The sequence below is a fragment of the Myotis lucifugus genome, unplaced genomic scaffold (assembly GCF_000147115.1).
Source record: "Myotis lucifugus unplaced genomic scaffold, Myoluc2.0 scaffold_1523, whole genome shotgun sequence".
NCBI classification, from domain to species: domain Eukaryota; kingdom Metazoa; phylum Chordata; class Mammalia; order Chiroptera; family Vespertilionidae; genus Myotis; species Myotis lucifugus.
Window position 1 is genome coordinate 28065 of NW_005872571.1, and position 16807 is coordinate 44871.

The 16807-nt window shown below is 47.2% G+C and overlaps 2 protein-coding genes across 2 annotated transcripts in view; both read left to right on the plus strand.

Moving 5' to 3' along the window:
- The window catches only part of CUNH15orf40 (chromosome unknown C15orf40 homolog), a 12783-nt gene extending 5312 nt beyond the window's left edge, over window positions 1–7471 (plus strand). The window contains exons 2-5 of the mRNA XM_006107881.3: window positions 815–941; window positions 3996–4123; window positions 6368–6465; window positions 7407–7471. Coding sequence (XP_006107943.1) covers window positions 815–941; window positions 3996–4123; window positions 6368–6463 — 351 coding nt within the window. The 3' untranslated portion in view covers window positions 6464–6465; window positions 7407–7471. The remainder of the gene's footprint in view (window positions 1–814; window positions 942–3995; window positions 4124–6367; window positions 6466–7406) is intronic.
- LOC102423976 (tigger transposable element-derived protein 1-like) lies at window positions 7413–9435 on the plus strand. Its single transcript, XM_006107880.3, has one exon. It carries the CDS (start codon window positions 7463–7465, stop codon window positions 9239–9241), a length of 1779 nt encoding a protein of 592 aa, XP_006107942.1. The 5' UTR covers window positions 7413–7462; the 3' UTR covers window positions 9242–9435.
- Window positions 9436–16807: the final 7372 nt, after the last annotated feature.

Here is a 16807-nt window from a genome sequence, read left to right on the forward strand (position 1 = left end):
GAAGGGTGGGCGCGGGAGAAGGAGCGGGTCGCGTGGTGGGGCTCCGGCCGCCTCCACCAGGGGGCTCCCTGGGCCGCTTCTGCTGCTGCGCCGCCCTCGGCCCCCGCGCCGGGCGGGTGTGAGTCGCGTGGCGCCTTCGACCTGCGCCCTCCCTCCGCACCCCTCCTGTCGGGGACTCGCCGCGCCCCCTCTGCAGGGCGGGCTTCGGCCGGTCTCCGAGACCCCGCGGCCAGGTGCCCGGGTGACCCGGCCGGACAGCCCTCCTCCGGGAGTGACGCCCAGCGCGCGGTGCCTCCCTGCAGCCCGAGCTCCCAGGGGGACGGGGCCAGGGGGCCTTACTCCCCTTGACACACAGCCTCTGCCTGCAGGCTGCCCGGTGCAGAGTCCGTGTGCGCCAGACGAAAAGTCCTAGAACAACTGATGTTGCACAGCAGGCCTTTTAAAGGTCACCGCTTTCCCCCCAAATTCACAGACAGAGGCGCTTCCGGGTTTAGTTCACATTCATTCATTAGCTCGTGCCGCACGCGTGGTCCCTGCCTCGGCGGGACGGGACGGGACGTACCGAGCGGACGGGGGCCGTGAGCCAGCGCCGAGGTGCGGAGCCAGAGCCAGGCCATCAGGACGGAGGAAAGTGGGGTTGATGGGACGGCATTGGTTGGAGCCACGAGGAGGCTGCAGCCATGCCGGGGTGGCACGAATTCCCCGGGCGCCGGGCGCCAACCGTTTGCCTTGGTTCGAGGTGGAAGGACCACGTGTGTGGGGAACATGTTTCGCAACCTGTGAAGTTGTAGTGTGGTTGTTGTTGTCGTTTTAGGGTAAAAGCCAGAGCAAGGAGCCAGAGCAAGCGCTTCCTCCCCTAGGCCCCGTGGCAGTGGATGCCAAAGGCTGTGTCACCATAGCCATCCACGCCAAGCCGGGCGCTAAGCACAATGCCGTGACAGGTACCGCTGAGCGCCGGGGTGGGCGGCCCTGGGAGCCGGGCTCCCTCCTCCCTCCTCCCTCCTCCCTCTGCCTTGGTTTTTGGGAGTTTATCCTGTACAGGCAGGTGTGTTGTCCATATCTACAGTTAGAGGGCTTTTCATTTCCAGATGCTAAATTCTAATGTACAGTTGTAAAGCCAGTGTGTAAAAGATGAAAAAGAAACACCGTGGTATACTTTCCTTTTTTTCAAATATATTTTATTGATTTCAGAGAGGAAGGGAGAGGGGGAGAGAGGTAGAAACATTAATGATGAGAGAGAATCATGGATCGGCTGCCTCCTGCACGCCCCCCACACTGGGGATCAACCCCGCAACCCGTGGGCATGTGCCCTTGACCAGAATCTATCCCGGGACCCTTCAGTCCGCAGGCTGACGCTCTGTCTGTTGAGCCAAACCAGTTAGGGCAGCGGTTCTCAGCCTGTGGGTCGCGATCCCTTTGGGGGTCGAACGACCCTTTCACAGGGGTCGGAAAACACATATATAATTACATATTGTTTTTGTGATTAATCACTATGCTTTAATTATGTTCAATTTGCAACCATGAAAATACATCCTGCATATCAGATATTTACATGACGATTCATAACAGTAGCAAAATGACAGTTATGAAGTAGCAACGAAAATAATTTTATGGTTGGGGGTCACCACAACATGAGGAACTGTATTAAAGGGTCACGGCATGAGGAAGGTTGAGAAACAGTTAGGGCATATCTTTTTTTTAAATTAGGATGTTTTAGAAAGGACACATAAACATGTGTCGCTTATTAGTAGTTTGTCCTGTCCCAGAACTAGAGACATTGGCCAGAGAAACAAAGAAGACATTTGGTGGAGTTTAAGGATCTTTGGTCCAAGGAAGCAGCGTTCATCAACTCCCCTGTTCACTTGTTTTAAATCAGAATGATAGAAAACATTTCTGGGTCCAGGTCTTCCATCTGTTTGATGGGATAATTGGACTAAGTTAAAAGCTTTCAAGTTATTGCCTGGAGCCCAAAAGGTGGGCAAGGGGGAGGCCAACAGCCTGGGTTTCTAAGAAGCTGTGTTTATGTCTGTTTTAAATGGGATTTCATGGGAAATTGCTGTGTGTGTGTGTCTGTGTGTGTGTGTGTGTGTGTGTGTGTGTGTGTGTATGTATGGGGGGGCGGCAGGGAATTCTGAGTGGGGGAAAAAGTTTAAGAACCATTGATCTGAATTATCTTGAAGGTCTTTTTCACCTCTACAGCTCTGTATTCCAATTTTAAAAAATATTGTGAAAATTAGACCTCAGAATTGGGGTGCTAGGCCTGGTTGTGTGATTGACTGTGCCAGCTTGGCCATACCCTCCTTGGCCAGCGTTTTCTAAGTATTGCTGTGGGCACTGTCTGCTGTTGGAATACCAGGTTTTGTTAGGTCTAAGATGCCATCAACTGCAAGGTACACAAGTATTTTATGTACCAGTAAGAAAGGCAAAATCTATATCAAACACTTTATTTAAAATGTGAGAAAATGTACACCTTAGAATCTGTAACAGGAGAGGACAGTTGTTTTACCTCATGCTTTTTATATATATATATATTTCTTTATTGATTTCAGAGAGGAAGGGAGAGGGAGAGAAAGATTGAAACATCAATGATGAGAGAGAATCATTGATCGGCTGCCTCCTGCACGCCCCCTACTGGGGATCCAGCCCTCAACCTGGGCATGTGCCCTTGACCAGAATTGAACCTGGGACCCTTCAGTCCGCAGGCTGACACTCTATCCACTGAGCCAAACCGGCGCAGTGGTCGGCAAACCCCGGCGCGGCAAACCGGCTCTCGAGCCACATGCGGCTCTTTGGCCCCTTGAGTGTGGCTCTTCCACAAAATACCGACTTTTGCGCATGGGCCACGAAGTTTCAATCGCATTGTACGTGCGGGCCCGCACATGGTATTTTGTGGAAGAGCCACACGCAAGGGGCCAAAGAGCCGCACGTGGCTCGCAAGCCGCAGTTTGCCAACCACGGGGCTAGGGCTTTTCCTCATTCTTGTGGATCCTGTGGCCAGGGTTCACATAGGGGAAGGTGTGAGTGTGTGGAAATGCCCGAGTAACCCAGGTGGTCGGACCAGCTCAAGCTCACTTACAAACTGCTTTGAGCAAATACTTCTCTCTCTCAGAAAGAACAGGCAGGCTGCCCTTTGTAAATGCAGTAGTGATGGGGAGTCTGTTCCGAAGCAGTGTTCCTTGTCCCTGGATTTCACAGCATGGGTTTAAGTTTATTTTTGATTCACAACATCACTCATCTCGATTCCTATTTCATTTGTAAAATGGAGATAATATTGGTATCAGTACCTTCATAAAGCTGTTATGAGGATTACACAAGTTCATATTTGTAAAGTCCTTAAAACATGTTCGTGTGCCCTTAACATTAGTGTATGTGTTATGTAAATATTAATTAAACATTACGGTTTGAAAACATTAAAGAGCATTTCACATACGAGACAGATGTAGCCCCGTGCTCTCGTTGTCCTGATGAGGAAACTGAACAACCTGTCCAATCCAGGGAGCTGCCCTGTTCATCCTTCTTCAGTGACGTTTGCTGGGCCTCCACCCCAGCTCCTGACTCCCTCCGTGAGCACTTCCTGTCAGATAAGCGTGTTTTCCAGTTGCCTAAATCCAGGATACTGCCCAGGCTTTTTTGTTTTTCTTTCTTAATAAATCCTTATTGTTGGAAGTATTACATATGTCCCCCTTGCTCCCCCTCATTGACCCCCTCAAGCCTGCTCCCACCCCCCGCCCCAGGCCCTCACCGCCCCATGCTGCCCAGGATTCTTTAGGCCCATCCTGGTCAGCGTAAACAGTTTTTCTTCTCTGAGTTTGTTTTCTGTATTAGTGAAGGCATATTTATCATGATGTTCCCCTTAAATCTGATTAGTTTAATTCTTCATTTCTGCATCTAACAGTGAAAACCTACTGTGCCAGGCAAATGCAAATTCCTTTACAAAATACTCTCACTTCCCAAAGAAGAACTCAAGGATAAAGCCCACACTGCTTTCCTTCCAGATTTGACAACCGAAGCTGTGAGTGTAGCTATTGCAGCACCTCCGTCGGAAGGAGAGGCTAACGCTGAGCTCTGTCGGTATCTCTCCAAGGTCTTAGAACTCAGGAAGAGTGATGTGGTTTTAGATAAGGTAGGTATCTCTTTCTCTCTTTTATATCTTCTTTTAAAATCCTCACCTGAGGGTATGTTTTATTGTAGATTTTTTGAGAGAGAGAGGAAGGGGGAGAGAGAAAGAGAGAGAGAGAGAGAGAAACATGGATTGGTTGCCTCGCATACGGCATCCTGACCAAGAATTGAAACCGCAATCTAGTATGTACCCTGATCAGGAATAGAACCCACAACCTTTTGGTTTACAGGGTGACGCTCCAACCAATTGAGCCACCTGGCCAGGGCTAAATATCTTTGATTATTACACTTCAGTTATTTAAAAAATACTGATTTTTTTTCTTTTCCAAGTAATTGAAAAACTAGTTGTTTTTCATTGTCATATTCATTTAACCCCTAAAATCTAAAATCTGGATTCTTCCTATCTCATCTCCTTCATTTCTGCTGCATCAATCCTCATTAAGACTGTCCGTGCACACCACTTACAGTCCTCAGTGGCCACCATTTCCAGCATTTTCTCCTGTACCTTTTCCGTCAAATTAATTTTGCTCCTCTCTTCCTTCGAGTCACCGTAATAAACAATCTAAAATGGTTCGTGTTGTTGACCATCTCCATTAGTGAGTCCGTCAAGTGTTTCTGGTCCTGCACGTCACCCGTGCTCATGGGGGGAAGCTCCTATGAAGTCATTCATACCACAGGTGTGCACTACGGGTGGACATCACGACGACCTGGGAATGATTTCTAAAACTCAGGTTCTTGGGCACTGCCCTAGCTCAGTGATGGCGAACCTTTTGAGCTCGGCGTGTCAGCATTTTGAAAAACCCTAACTTAACTCTGGTGCCGTGTCACATGTAGAAATTTTTTGATATTTGCAACCATAGTAAAACAAAGACTTATATTTTTGATATTTATTTTATATATTTAAATGCCATTTAACAAAGAAAAATCAACCAAAAAAAATGAGTTCACGTGTCACCTCTGACACTGCCCTAGAATTACCGAAATAGAATCTGCAGTAGTGAGACCCGACCCTGTCGTCTATATCTCTTAAAGCTCAACTTGTTTTCCAGTGCTACACTCTGTAGCTCCCATCCAGGTTCCAGCTGGCATGCAGTCATTGATTAATAGGCTGCACCTGAAAATCCATTGCACACCAGGTCCCTCATTGTCCACAATAGTTGGCAGGTCATTTCTGGTTTTCTGCCAGTGTGCATGCTCTGCTATTTGCTTGTAAGGCACTCCCCACTCTTCTACCTGAGAACTTCTACCCAACTAGATAAATCCCTGCCTCGATTTACCTTTTTTAAAGGATGTGTTTCAAAACAAATGGTTTTCAATAGTTGCCTTAAGTGGTTATGGAATCACAGCACTTAATATGTGAATTTTTTTTTTTTAATTTTCAGAAATGTGTAACAGCATAGAGAGTAACAATTTGTTGTGTATTTTGGAATTATTTTTTATTATTTTTTTCTTTATTGATTAAGGTATTACATATGTGTCCTTATCTCCCCCAATCGCCCCCCCCCCCCATCCCCCCGACTCATGCCCTCACCCCCCCGGTGTCTGTGTCTATTGGTTAGGCCTATATGCATGTATACAAGTCCTTTGGTTGATCTTGGAATTATTTTTATACAAAGTTCATATGAAATTGCAATATTTGTTTTGATAATTTAAAAAATAATTTTCACTCTTTTTTAAAAAAATAGATTTTATTGATTTTTTTACAGAGAGGAAGGGAGAGGGATAGAGAGTTAGAAACATCGATGAGAAAGAAATATCGATCAATTGCCTCCTGCATACCTCCTACTGGGGATGTGCCCACAACCAAGGTACATGCCCTTGACTGGAATCAAACCTGGGATCCTGCAGTCCACAGGCCGATGCTCTATCCACTGAGCCAAACTAGTTAGGGCTGATTTTCACTTTTAATTTAAACAAAAGAATTACTGGAAACCAGAATATTATACATCTGGATTCCATATTCATTAAAGAATTTTAGTGCCCAGCTTTTATTATTACAAAAATTGATATATGAAGATAAAAACCCTGGAGAGTTATAAAATTTATAGTAAGGTGGAATCTAAGAGATAGTCTTTGGTTAGATCACAATGGCCAGGAGAAAATGGCAGTGAAGCCATCAGGAAAGTTGCAGGTCACCTGTAAGAACCCCACAATGATGTGTCTGCAATGCATACAACTGAGGTCTCTTTCTAATAGTGTTAGAAAGTTTAGTATGTTATCCTCACACTGTCTTTTCCTTTTAATCCAGGGCAGTAAATCTCGTGAAAAAGTGGTGAAGCTTTTGGCCTCCACAACTCCAGAGGAGGTCTTGGAGAAATTGGAAAAGCAAGTTGAAAAAAAATAAAAGTAAGAAAGAAAATAATACGTCCTTGAGAAACTTTTTTTATTGCTAATGATAAAGAGGCTGTTAAATAGGAAAATGCAGTTAAATGCACAGAAGAACATGTAAAATAAATGTATTTAAATAAGAACAGGTCTCCAAAAAGAAGTAGAAATTTTAAAGGTACTGCACATTGAATATAGGTTCTAAGATCCCTGACCCCAGATGGCTTGGAACATGTTGCTCTGATTTCATGGCATTTCAGAATAACAGAACTGGGTAGGCTATTCAGGATGGCCTGATTTCATTTTGTGATGGTGCTTCTGATATCCCGGAGTTGAGAGATAGGATCACACTGTGCAGAATGACAACTAGAACCCAGATCCCTTGACTCCCACTTGAATACACTCTACCCTGATTGTAAATTAAAATGATAATATTTCTGCAACACTTCTGGAATTCTAGGGATTGCTTTCTAACCCAGTTTACAAGTGACAGGAAAGCTTGCCAATATATTTTGTACTCTATATCTTAAAACGCTTATCTTTATGCAAAAATGTTTTCTGCATCTTTTTGAAACCCTTGAGCATTTTATGAAAAAGTAAGAAAGAGTAACCAAGACTTGTACAGGCATACCTCGTTTTATTGCACTTCACAGATACAGGGTTTTTTACAAATTGCAGGCTTATGGCCACTCTTGTGTTGAGCAAGTCTGTCCGTACCATTCTTCCAACAGCATTTGCTCACTTTGTGTCTTTGTGACACATTTTGGCAATTCTCTCAATATTTCAAACTTTTTCATTATTATTATATTTGTTATGGTGATCTGTGAACAGTGATCTTTGATAATACTATTGTAATTGTTTTGTGGCACCACAAACCACACTCATATAAGATGGTGAACTTGATAAATGTATGTGTTCTGACTACCCACCAGCTGTTCCCCTCTCTCTCTCCCTTTCCTCAGGCCTCCCTATTCCGAGATACAACAATAGTGAATTTAGGCCAATTTATAACCCTACAATGGCCTTTAGGTGTTCAAGTGAAAGGAAGAGTCGGACGTCTCTCACTTTAAATCAAAAGCTAGAAATGATTAAACTTAGTGAGGAAGGCATGTCAAAAGCTGAGATAGGCCGAAAGCTAGGCCTCTTGCGACAAACAGTTAGCCAAGTTGTGAATGCAAAGGAAAAGTTCTTGAAGGAAATGAAAAGTGCTACTCCAATGAACACACGAGTGATAAGAAAGCAAAACAGCCTGATTGCTGATATGGAGAAAGTGTTAGTGGTCTGGATAAAAGATCAAACCAGCCACAACATTCCCTTAAGCCAGAGTCTAATCCAGGCCAAGGCCTTAATGCTTTTCAATTCTATAAAGGCCGAGAGAGGTGAGGAAGCTGCAGAAGAAAAGTTTGAGGCCAGCAGAGGTTGGTTCATGCGGTTTAAGGAAAGATGCCGACTCTGTGACATAAAAGTGCAAGGTGAAGCCGCAGGTGCCGACGTGGAAGCTGCAGCAAGTGACCCAGAAGATCTGGCCAAAATAATTAATGAAGGTGGCTACACCACACAACAGATTTTCAATGTAGAGGAAACAGCCTTATATTGGAAGAAGATGCCATCTAGGACTTTCATAGCCAGAGAGGAGAGGGCAATGCCTGGCTTCAAAGCTTCCAAGGACAGGCTGACCCTCTTGTTAGGGGCTAATGCAGCTGGTGACTTTAAGTTGAAGCCAATGCTCGTGTATTATTCTGAAAATCCTACCGCCCTTAAGAATTATGCTAAAGCTACTCTGCCTGTGCTCTATAAATGGAACAACAAAGCCTGGATGACAGCACATTTGTTTACATCATGGTTTACTGAATATTTTAAGCCCGCTGTCGAGACCTACTGCTCAGAAAAAAAGATTCCTTTCAAAATATTACTGCTTATTGACAATACACCTGTTCACCCAAGAGCTCTGAAGGAGTTGTACAATGAGATTAATGTTATTTTCATACCTGCTAACACAGCATCCACTCTGCAGCCCCTGGGTCAAGGAGTAATTTCAACTTTCAAGTCTTATTATTTAAGAAACATATTTTGTAAGGCTGTAGCTGCCACCGATAGTGACTCCTCTGATGGATCGGGGCAAAGTAAATTGAAAACCTTCTGGAAAGGGTTCACCATTCTAGATGCCATTAAGAACATCCGCGATTCGTGGGATGAGGTCAAAACACCAACCATAACAGGAGTTTGGAAGAAGTTGATTCCAACCCTCGCGGATGAGTTTGAGGAGTTCAAGGTTTCGTTGGAGGAAGTGACTGCAGATGTGGTGGAAATAGCAAGGGAACTGGGATTAGAAGTGGGGCCTGAAGATGTGACCGAGTGGCTGCAGTCTCACGACAGCTCTTTAACGGATGAGGAGCTGCTGCTTATGGATGAGCAGAGGAAGTGGTTTCTCGAGATGGAGTCCGCTCTTGGCGAAGATGACGTGAAGATCGTTGAAATGACCACAAGGGATTTAGAATATTACATAAACTTAGTGGATGAGGCAGCAGCAGGGTTTGAGAGGATCGACTCCAATTTTGAAAGAAGTTACACTGTGGGTGGAATGCTATCAAACAGCATCGCGTGCTACAGAAAAATCATCCACGAAAGGAAGAGTCAGTCGATGAGGCAGAGTTCATTGTCTTATTTTAAGAAATTCCCACAGCCACCCCCGCCTTCAGCCGCCGCCACCCGGGTCGGTCAGCAGCTATTAACATTGAAGCAAGACTCTCCACCAGCAAAAAGATTACGACTCCCTGAAGACTCGGATGATGGTTAGCATTTTTTAGCAATAACGTACTTTTTAATTAAGGCATGTACATGGTTTTGCCTCCATTGACAGAGCCTGAGAAAGCAAAACCTGGACTCCTGATTCTGTGGGCTTTTCCTCCTTCGCCAGCGAGGGGTTGGAGAGAGAACCCGAGTGTGTAAGTGACACCTTTGCATTCAAAATTCCAAACAGTTAAAAACTCACAACTTTGGAGGCAGTTCTTTTCTGGGCTGTGGGCTCCCCCTCTCCCCCCTTACAAATCAGGGATTGGGTTAAGTAGTTCCTTTAACTATAATGCAGAATATACATTTTGGAATCTACCATGGCTCCCACTTCAGATTTTTTTAAAAAATTGATTTCAGAAAGGAAAGGAGAGGGAGAGAGAGATAGAAGCATCAATGAGAGAGACTCATTGATCTGCTGCCTCCTGCATGTCCCCCCACTAGGGACCGAGCCCGCAACCCGGGAATGTGCTCTTGACGGGAATCAAACCTTGGACCCTTCAGTCCACAGGCCGGCACTCTATCCACTGAGCCAAACAGGCTAGGGCCAGATTATTTTTTAAAACGTGCCTAGAGACTACAAAATGTAAAATCTAGATTTTCAATTTACATCCAAGAGGTGGCACCATAATGCAAAAGCAGCCACATAATTTGAAGGAACTGAAGGGCACTATTAGGAAACCACTTCTGCAGTGCCTGATGCCAGTAATCCTTTTTATCTCATCCTCTCAGAGGTACTCCTGAGGCTTGGTCCCCTCATATTTTTGAGTTTAGCTCAGGCAGAGTGTGGTGTTAACCCAGGCCAACTGTGTGTTCAGAAGTTCAGGGTCACTGCCATAGTGGAGTCGGCATGGTCCCGACTGCCTCCCTCCACTCTGCAGCTTTCAGAAATCCCTTTTAGTTGCCATTTTTGAAAATGGAGTTGGGCCGGACAATTGACAGAAACTAATTTCTTAAACCAGATGCCAAATTTATTAACTTGATTCAAGAACACACCTGCCAATTAGACTGCATACTGGCATCCTTTAGTGGGTACATTCTGTCCCTTTGGGAAATCTCATAGGAAGCCAGTTACTTGGAGTCTACTTAGAGATCTTGGGATCAGAGCCAAGGAAATTACGGACCTGGGTCAGGGAGCTATGACCATCCCCTTTCTGCCGCAGGAATAGGCCCATTATATCCCATCAACCCTTCTCCTGGGACAATGCTGGGCCCTTATGGTTTATGGCATAGGAACTCCCTTTTTCTAGGCTCGAGGAGCCCACCTACTTCTGTTCACATAGGCTTTCTCTAGACCGTCCTTATAATTCAGTTGGTAAGATTTTTTTTCCAGCATTTTATAATCCCTACTAGAGACCTGGTGCAAGGATTTGTGCACTGATGGGGTCCCTCAGCCTGGCCTATGGGGATTGGGCCAAAACCGGTTCTCCAACATTGCCTGAGGGGTCCCGGATTGCGAGACGGCACAGGCCAGGCTGAGGGACCCCACCGGTACACGAATCCGTGCACCAGGCCTCTGACATCCCCTGATGGGTCCAGGGTGTGGGTGAAGCAGATTCAGGGCCTACAGTACCCCAGCAGCAACCTAACCCACAGCCAATTCCGTGAGGAATCAGGCGCCCTCCTCTACTGGTCGGAGCGCCTGCCCCCTGGTGGTCATTGCATGTCATAGCTACCGGGCAAACGGTCAGACGGTTGCTTAGGCTTTTATATATATAAACTAGAGGCCCGGTGCACAAATGCACCAGTGGGGTCCCTCGGCCTGGCCTGCAGGGATCAGGCTGAAACTGGCAGTCCACCATCCCCCAAGGGATGTAGTAGTGCGCGAAGTGACAGGCAGCCGGGGAGGAGCCCAAGCCTGGGGCCGGGCGCTGCGCCATTCCTGCTCATCCCGGTACTGCTGCGTCTGCCACGGCCGCCACTCAGTAGGCTTGCAGCCGCTCTGCTGCAGTCTCTGCACATCCGTCCTAGGGCGATAACGGTGCACCCATGACCGAGAAGTGACTGTGGGCTCACGTCCGGCCGGTCCCAGTCCTGGTCCGAATGGGAGAGGCTCACACCACCGCAGCTGCACTTGCCAGGTCGGTCAGCTGAGTGGCGCTCCTGCTGTAGGAGTGCACTGACCACCAGGGGGCAGCTCCTGCGTTGAGCGTCTGCCCTCAGTGCGCATCATAGCTACCGGTTGAACTGTCAGATACTTACTTAGCATATTAGGCTTCTATATATATATATACTAGAAGCCTGGTGCACGAAATTCGTGCACAGGGGCAGGGGTTCCCTCAGCCCAGCCTGCACCCTCTCCAATTGGGGACCCCTTGGGACATCCCTCTTGCAATCTGGCTCCTAACCGCTCACCTGCCAGCTTGATCGCCCCTAACTACCTCTGTCTGCCTGCCTGATTGCCCCAACCTCTCTGCCTGCCTGCCTGATCACCCCTAACTGCCCTCCTCTGCTTGCCTGATCTCGCCCCCAACTGCCCTCCCCTGCCCTCCTCCCTCCTGTCAGGGTCTGGTTTGAAGGCTGGCCACGCACCCAATTGCAGGAGACCCAGAGTTCCACTGCACCCCGGCCGGCCGGTACCCACAGCCCCCTCTCGCTGTGGGGCCCACAGACCCCTCCCACTGCGGGCGCCACAGCGACCCAGAACTCACTGCTGCCGTGGGCACTCCGAGGGTGGGATCTTCCCACTGGCCTTGCCAGAAACAGCTTTGGGAGGGCGCCTCAGGGCCGGTGGGACTGACGGAAGTGGGGGTGTGGCATGGAGGTGGTGCCTATGCTTCTGTTAACTTACACAATGTGTTTTATACCACAGCATATGGCGGCGGCTGTGAATGGCACCAAGTGGAGCCTGCAGGCCGAGCTGAAGCAGTGTCTGCAGGCCATCAGGAGCGCTCACAGCCGCCACTGCCATCTGGGGAATACAGGCTGCCCTCCACAGGGCCTCACCTCCCCTTCCTCCATCCTGGCTGCCACAAGTCCCCGCCCACCCAAGCCTGCTGCGCGCACAGCCTGGCGTTCGGTCGTCCCTCCAGTCGTTTTGGATGTTACAGACCCTGGCTTTTTATATATTAGGATAGACTAGAGGCCCGGTGCATGAAATTTGTGCCCGGGTAGGGTCTCTAGGCCTGGCTGGCAATCAGGGCTGATCAGGGCCTTTCTCCAGGTGCTGGCCGGGGCCTGCCTTAGTTCTGCGCCGCCCCATGGTGGTCAATGCACATCACAGTGAGCGATCAAACTCCCGGTCGGTTGAACTCCTGAGGAGGCACTTGGCATATTAGGCTTTTATATATATACCAGCAGCCCCGTGCATGAAATTCGTGCACAGGGCGGGGGGTGTCCCTCAGCCTGACCTGCACCCTCTCCAATCTGGGAGCCCTCAGGGGGTGTCCTACTGATGGCTTAGGCCCGCTCCCCGTGGTTCTCTGCTCTCTGCGGTGCCTGCCTGCTTGGCGATGGCCAAGCAGGCTGTCCTGGGTGCTGCCTGCGGGCCCACTTGCCTGCTTCCTGGTCACCGCAGCGACAGCCAAGCATACTGTGCTTGGAGCTGCCTACGGGCTGCGCTTGCCTGCTTGTGGCGGCAGCCAAGCAGGCCCTGCTGTCTGCCATCAAGCTGCGCGGCTGCCCTCGCCTCCCAGCTGGCGAAGGTCCCAGGAGCCTGCAGGTGTGGCTTGGCGTGGCCACCCTCACCTCCAGGGCCGCCATGGTCCCGGGAGCCTGCGGGCGTGGCAACTGACCCCGGGACCCAGGCCACTTGGCGCCTACGTATGCAAAGTAACCCACCATCTTTGTTGGGTTAATTTGCACACTGACTACTGATTGGCTGGTGGGCGTCACGGAGGTATGGTCAATTTGCATCTTTCTCTTTTATTAGTGCAGTTATAGATTTGTTGCCTAGGATAGGAAACCCCTATGACAGCTAACAAAGTACAGTATTTCTACAATAATGATGATAATGTTGAAAATGACAAGTGCCTGCTTTGTGATAGCCAGAGTTGTTATAAACATTGTATAAATAGCAGCTCATTTTAGTGGATAGTATTACTGAACACTGGGCACTTGGCTTCCTTTACCTAATCCACCCGACCTTGGTGACACTAATGGGAGGTAGGCCATGTCTATAAAGAAATAATTTACTTTGATGACGGTGGATAAAGGTTCTGAACCATGAGCTGCCCTTATCAAAGAATGGTAATGGTAACCCAACAAAGAAAGGTACCTTTATTTACCTGTTATCTTTTGCCATCTTAATGTGCAATGATGAAGAGTTTTGTTTTCACTTCACTTAGATGAAGAAGTTGAAAGACAGGCTAGGCAGCCATCTTAGTCTTATCCTCTCCTCATCCTCAACCCCCACCCTCTCCTATAATAATTAACATAGGACAAATGGGTTTTTCAGATTTAAGTCTTGTCTTTTCATGTTTTGCTTGTGAGACAGTTGCTTTTTCTCTTCCCTTCAGAATGTTGCCATTTTATTCAATGCATTCCCCAAACCTCTTTCTCTCAGCTCAGATCTTGTACTGGAGCAGAGTTAAAGCTGCCTAAGGCCATGCCGCATGACCAGTAAGAGGCGCATGACCAGTAAGAGGCGGCTTAAGAAAGGGGTTCCCTTAAATCAGCTACCAAGAGCATGAAGGCCAGTCCCGCTGCCTTTCCCCTCCACTGGGAGCGCCCACCGCCCCAGGCCTTGGAAAGCTACATTTCCAAAACTACACGCTCCCATTCCACCCTGCTTCAGCTCCTCCTCTTGGGGGTTGATCGGGCTGATGGGGGGGGGGGGCGGCGAGTGGGGGGATGGGGGTGAGGGGCCCGGATCAGGCTGGTGGGCTGCCACAGTGCACGTCATAGCCACTGGTCATTCTGCCGTAAAGGTCGCTGGGCTTTTATATATAGAGTCTAGCCGTGTGCCACAGTGCCCATATAGCCTCCTTGCTGTTAGAGCTTGGGCAGGGGATACCCACACTTCGCAGCACCAGTTATAGTCTCTGGTCATTTCCACGTGAAACTCATCTCACCCATGATGTGGTTTTACTATTGCAGTGACTTTCTAACTGTCTTGGAGCCTTAGGTTTCTCCAGTGACGCCTTGGGTATTAGCACTGAGGAGAATAAGGAAGTGAGTTGAGTCAATAAAACTCCAAGCCTTTTGTCTTCTTCTAGTGCTTTGCTGCCCATACTGTAGCTGGCAGCCACATGTGGCTGTTTAACACGTGAAATGTGGCTAATCACATTTAAAAATAAAAGTACCATAAAAATAAAGGCCATGTTGGGAACAACAAAGATGCTGAACATGGCATGTGATTTAGAGGGCAGGACAGAAAGGTGAGCAAAGAAAGGAAAATGACAGGAACAGAAGTAAAATATCAGCACATCATTATTGGAGCCCTTAAGAACCAAAGAAATGGAACAGACAAAAATTTAAAGATATTAAGAAAATGCTGAAGAAATAAGAAATGTACAGAATGAAAGGCACAGTGTCCCAGGTGAAATTCTGACAAAGAATGATCAACAATGAGACACAACCTAGTAAAGTTCTCTGATCCTATATAATAAAAGGCTAATATGCAAATCGACCAAACGGCAGAACAACTGGTTGCTATGGCGCACACTGGACACCAGGGGGCAGACGCTCAATGCAGGAGCTGCCCCCTGGTGGTCAGTGCACTCCCACAGGGGGAGCACTGCTCAGCCAGAAGCGTGGCTCACGGCTGGTGAGCGCAGCGGAGGTGGCGGGAGCCTCTCCTGCCTCTGCGGCAGCACTAAGGATGCCCAACTGACGGCTCCTGCACTGCAAAAGGGCGCAGGCTGGGCCGAGGGACCTCGCCCCCTCGAGTGCACGAATGTCGTGCACTGGGCGTCTAGTTAAAAAAAGCATGTGGCCACCTACACAAAAAGTTGAAGTCCTAGGGAGGGAGAGGAGAGAAACAAATGCATACTTACGTGTCCCCAATAGGACTAAATTGCTACAGTACTTTATAAAATGAGGCAGCTTTTATTAAAATAAAAAATACCAGTCCTTTTAACCCAACAATTTTACTTTTGAGACTACCCCACAGAACATATAAAAGCACCAAAGGATATATGGACAAAAGCAATGTAGCATTGTAGGGGCAAAAAACTGGAAACAACCTGTCTACCTATAGGAGGATAATTACATTGTCAATGGTGAATACATACTGTAAAATGTTACGTTATTAAAATTAAAGCACTAGTTTTTAACCTATAACTACTGACCTGTTTGTTATATTCTGTTGTGTAAACAAAGACTAATACATATATGTGGGTGTGTTTTTATATATAATCTCACTTTAGTAAAAGGAAAATGTTTATGTATATCAAATTTATTTATTTATTTATTTTTTAAATATATTTTATTGAGTTTTTACAGAGAGGAAGGGAGAGAGAGAGTTAGAAACATCGATGAGAGAGAAACATTGATCAGCCGCCTCCTGCACACCTCCTACTGGGGATGTGCCCGAAACCCAGGTACATGCCCTTGACCGGGATCGAACCTGGGACCTTTCAGTCCACAGGCCGATGCTCTATCCACTGGGCCAAACCGGTTTCAGCTCAAATTTAGATATAAAGTCAAACCTCAGTTCTCGAATGTCCCCATCTTGAACAATTCGCTTCTCAACCCTTTCATGCTGATTAGCTGTGTGATCAGTCACACCTCTCTCAGGCTACAAAGAAGTAGAAGGGTGAGTCAGTTTACTGTCAAACCTCATTTTATGTCCTTTTTGTTTATAAAGTGTTTGTAGATTAAGCAGTACATTAGACATGTACTGTATATAAGAAAGGTTAAAACAGGGAAACATTTGGGGGACTGGACTGGATTAACTCAATTTACATTGTTTCTAATGGGAAAAAATGATTTGGTTTTCGAACAGTCGAGAACTGAGGTTCTGTATTGTGTGGGCACGGGGAGAGACACATACACAGCAGACCATACTCACTGGTTTGGGTGCAGATTATTCCTGTGTGTATTGTTTCACTTTATTTATTTTTTTTTTAAACTTTTCTTTTTTTTTTAATATATTTTATTGATTTCTTACAGAGAGGAAGGGAGAGGGATAGAGAGTTAGAAACATCGATGAGAGAGAAACATCGATCAGCTGCCTCCTGCACATCTCCCACTGGGGATGTGTCCGCAACCCAGGTACATGCCCTTGACCGGAATCGAACCCGGGACCTTTCAGTCCGCAGGCCGACGCTCTATCCACTGAGCCAAACCGGTTTCAGCTATTGTTTCACTTTATAATATTTATATACACACAAAACGCATATAGAGAAGGGACTTTAAAATGAGAAAAAACACCCAGGAAAGAAAAAGCTTTGGCCTTTAGCAATTGAGCAGCTTTACTTAATTCAGGCAAAGACACAGGACCTCCTTTAGGGGGAGTTACAGGCACTGGCCGTGGGAAAGAACACCATGAGATCATCATATGCTACCCTGAAGCTGGAGAAGTCACTGAAACCCAGAGAACATCTAACTGGTAATTAACACATTTGGGCTCTCTGTGCCCTTCGGGACAGGGACAAGCACACCAACTGGATTAGCCCATCAGCCCATGGAG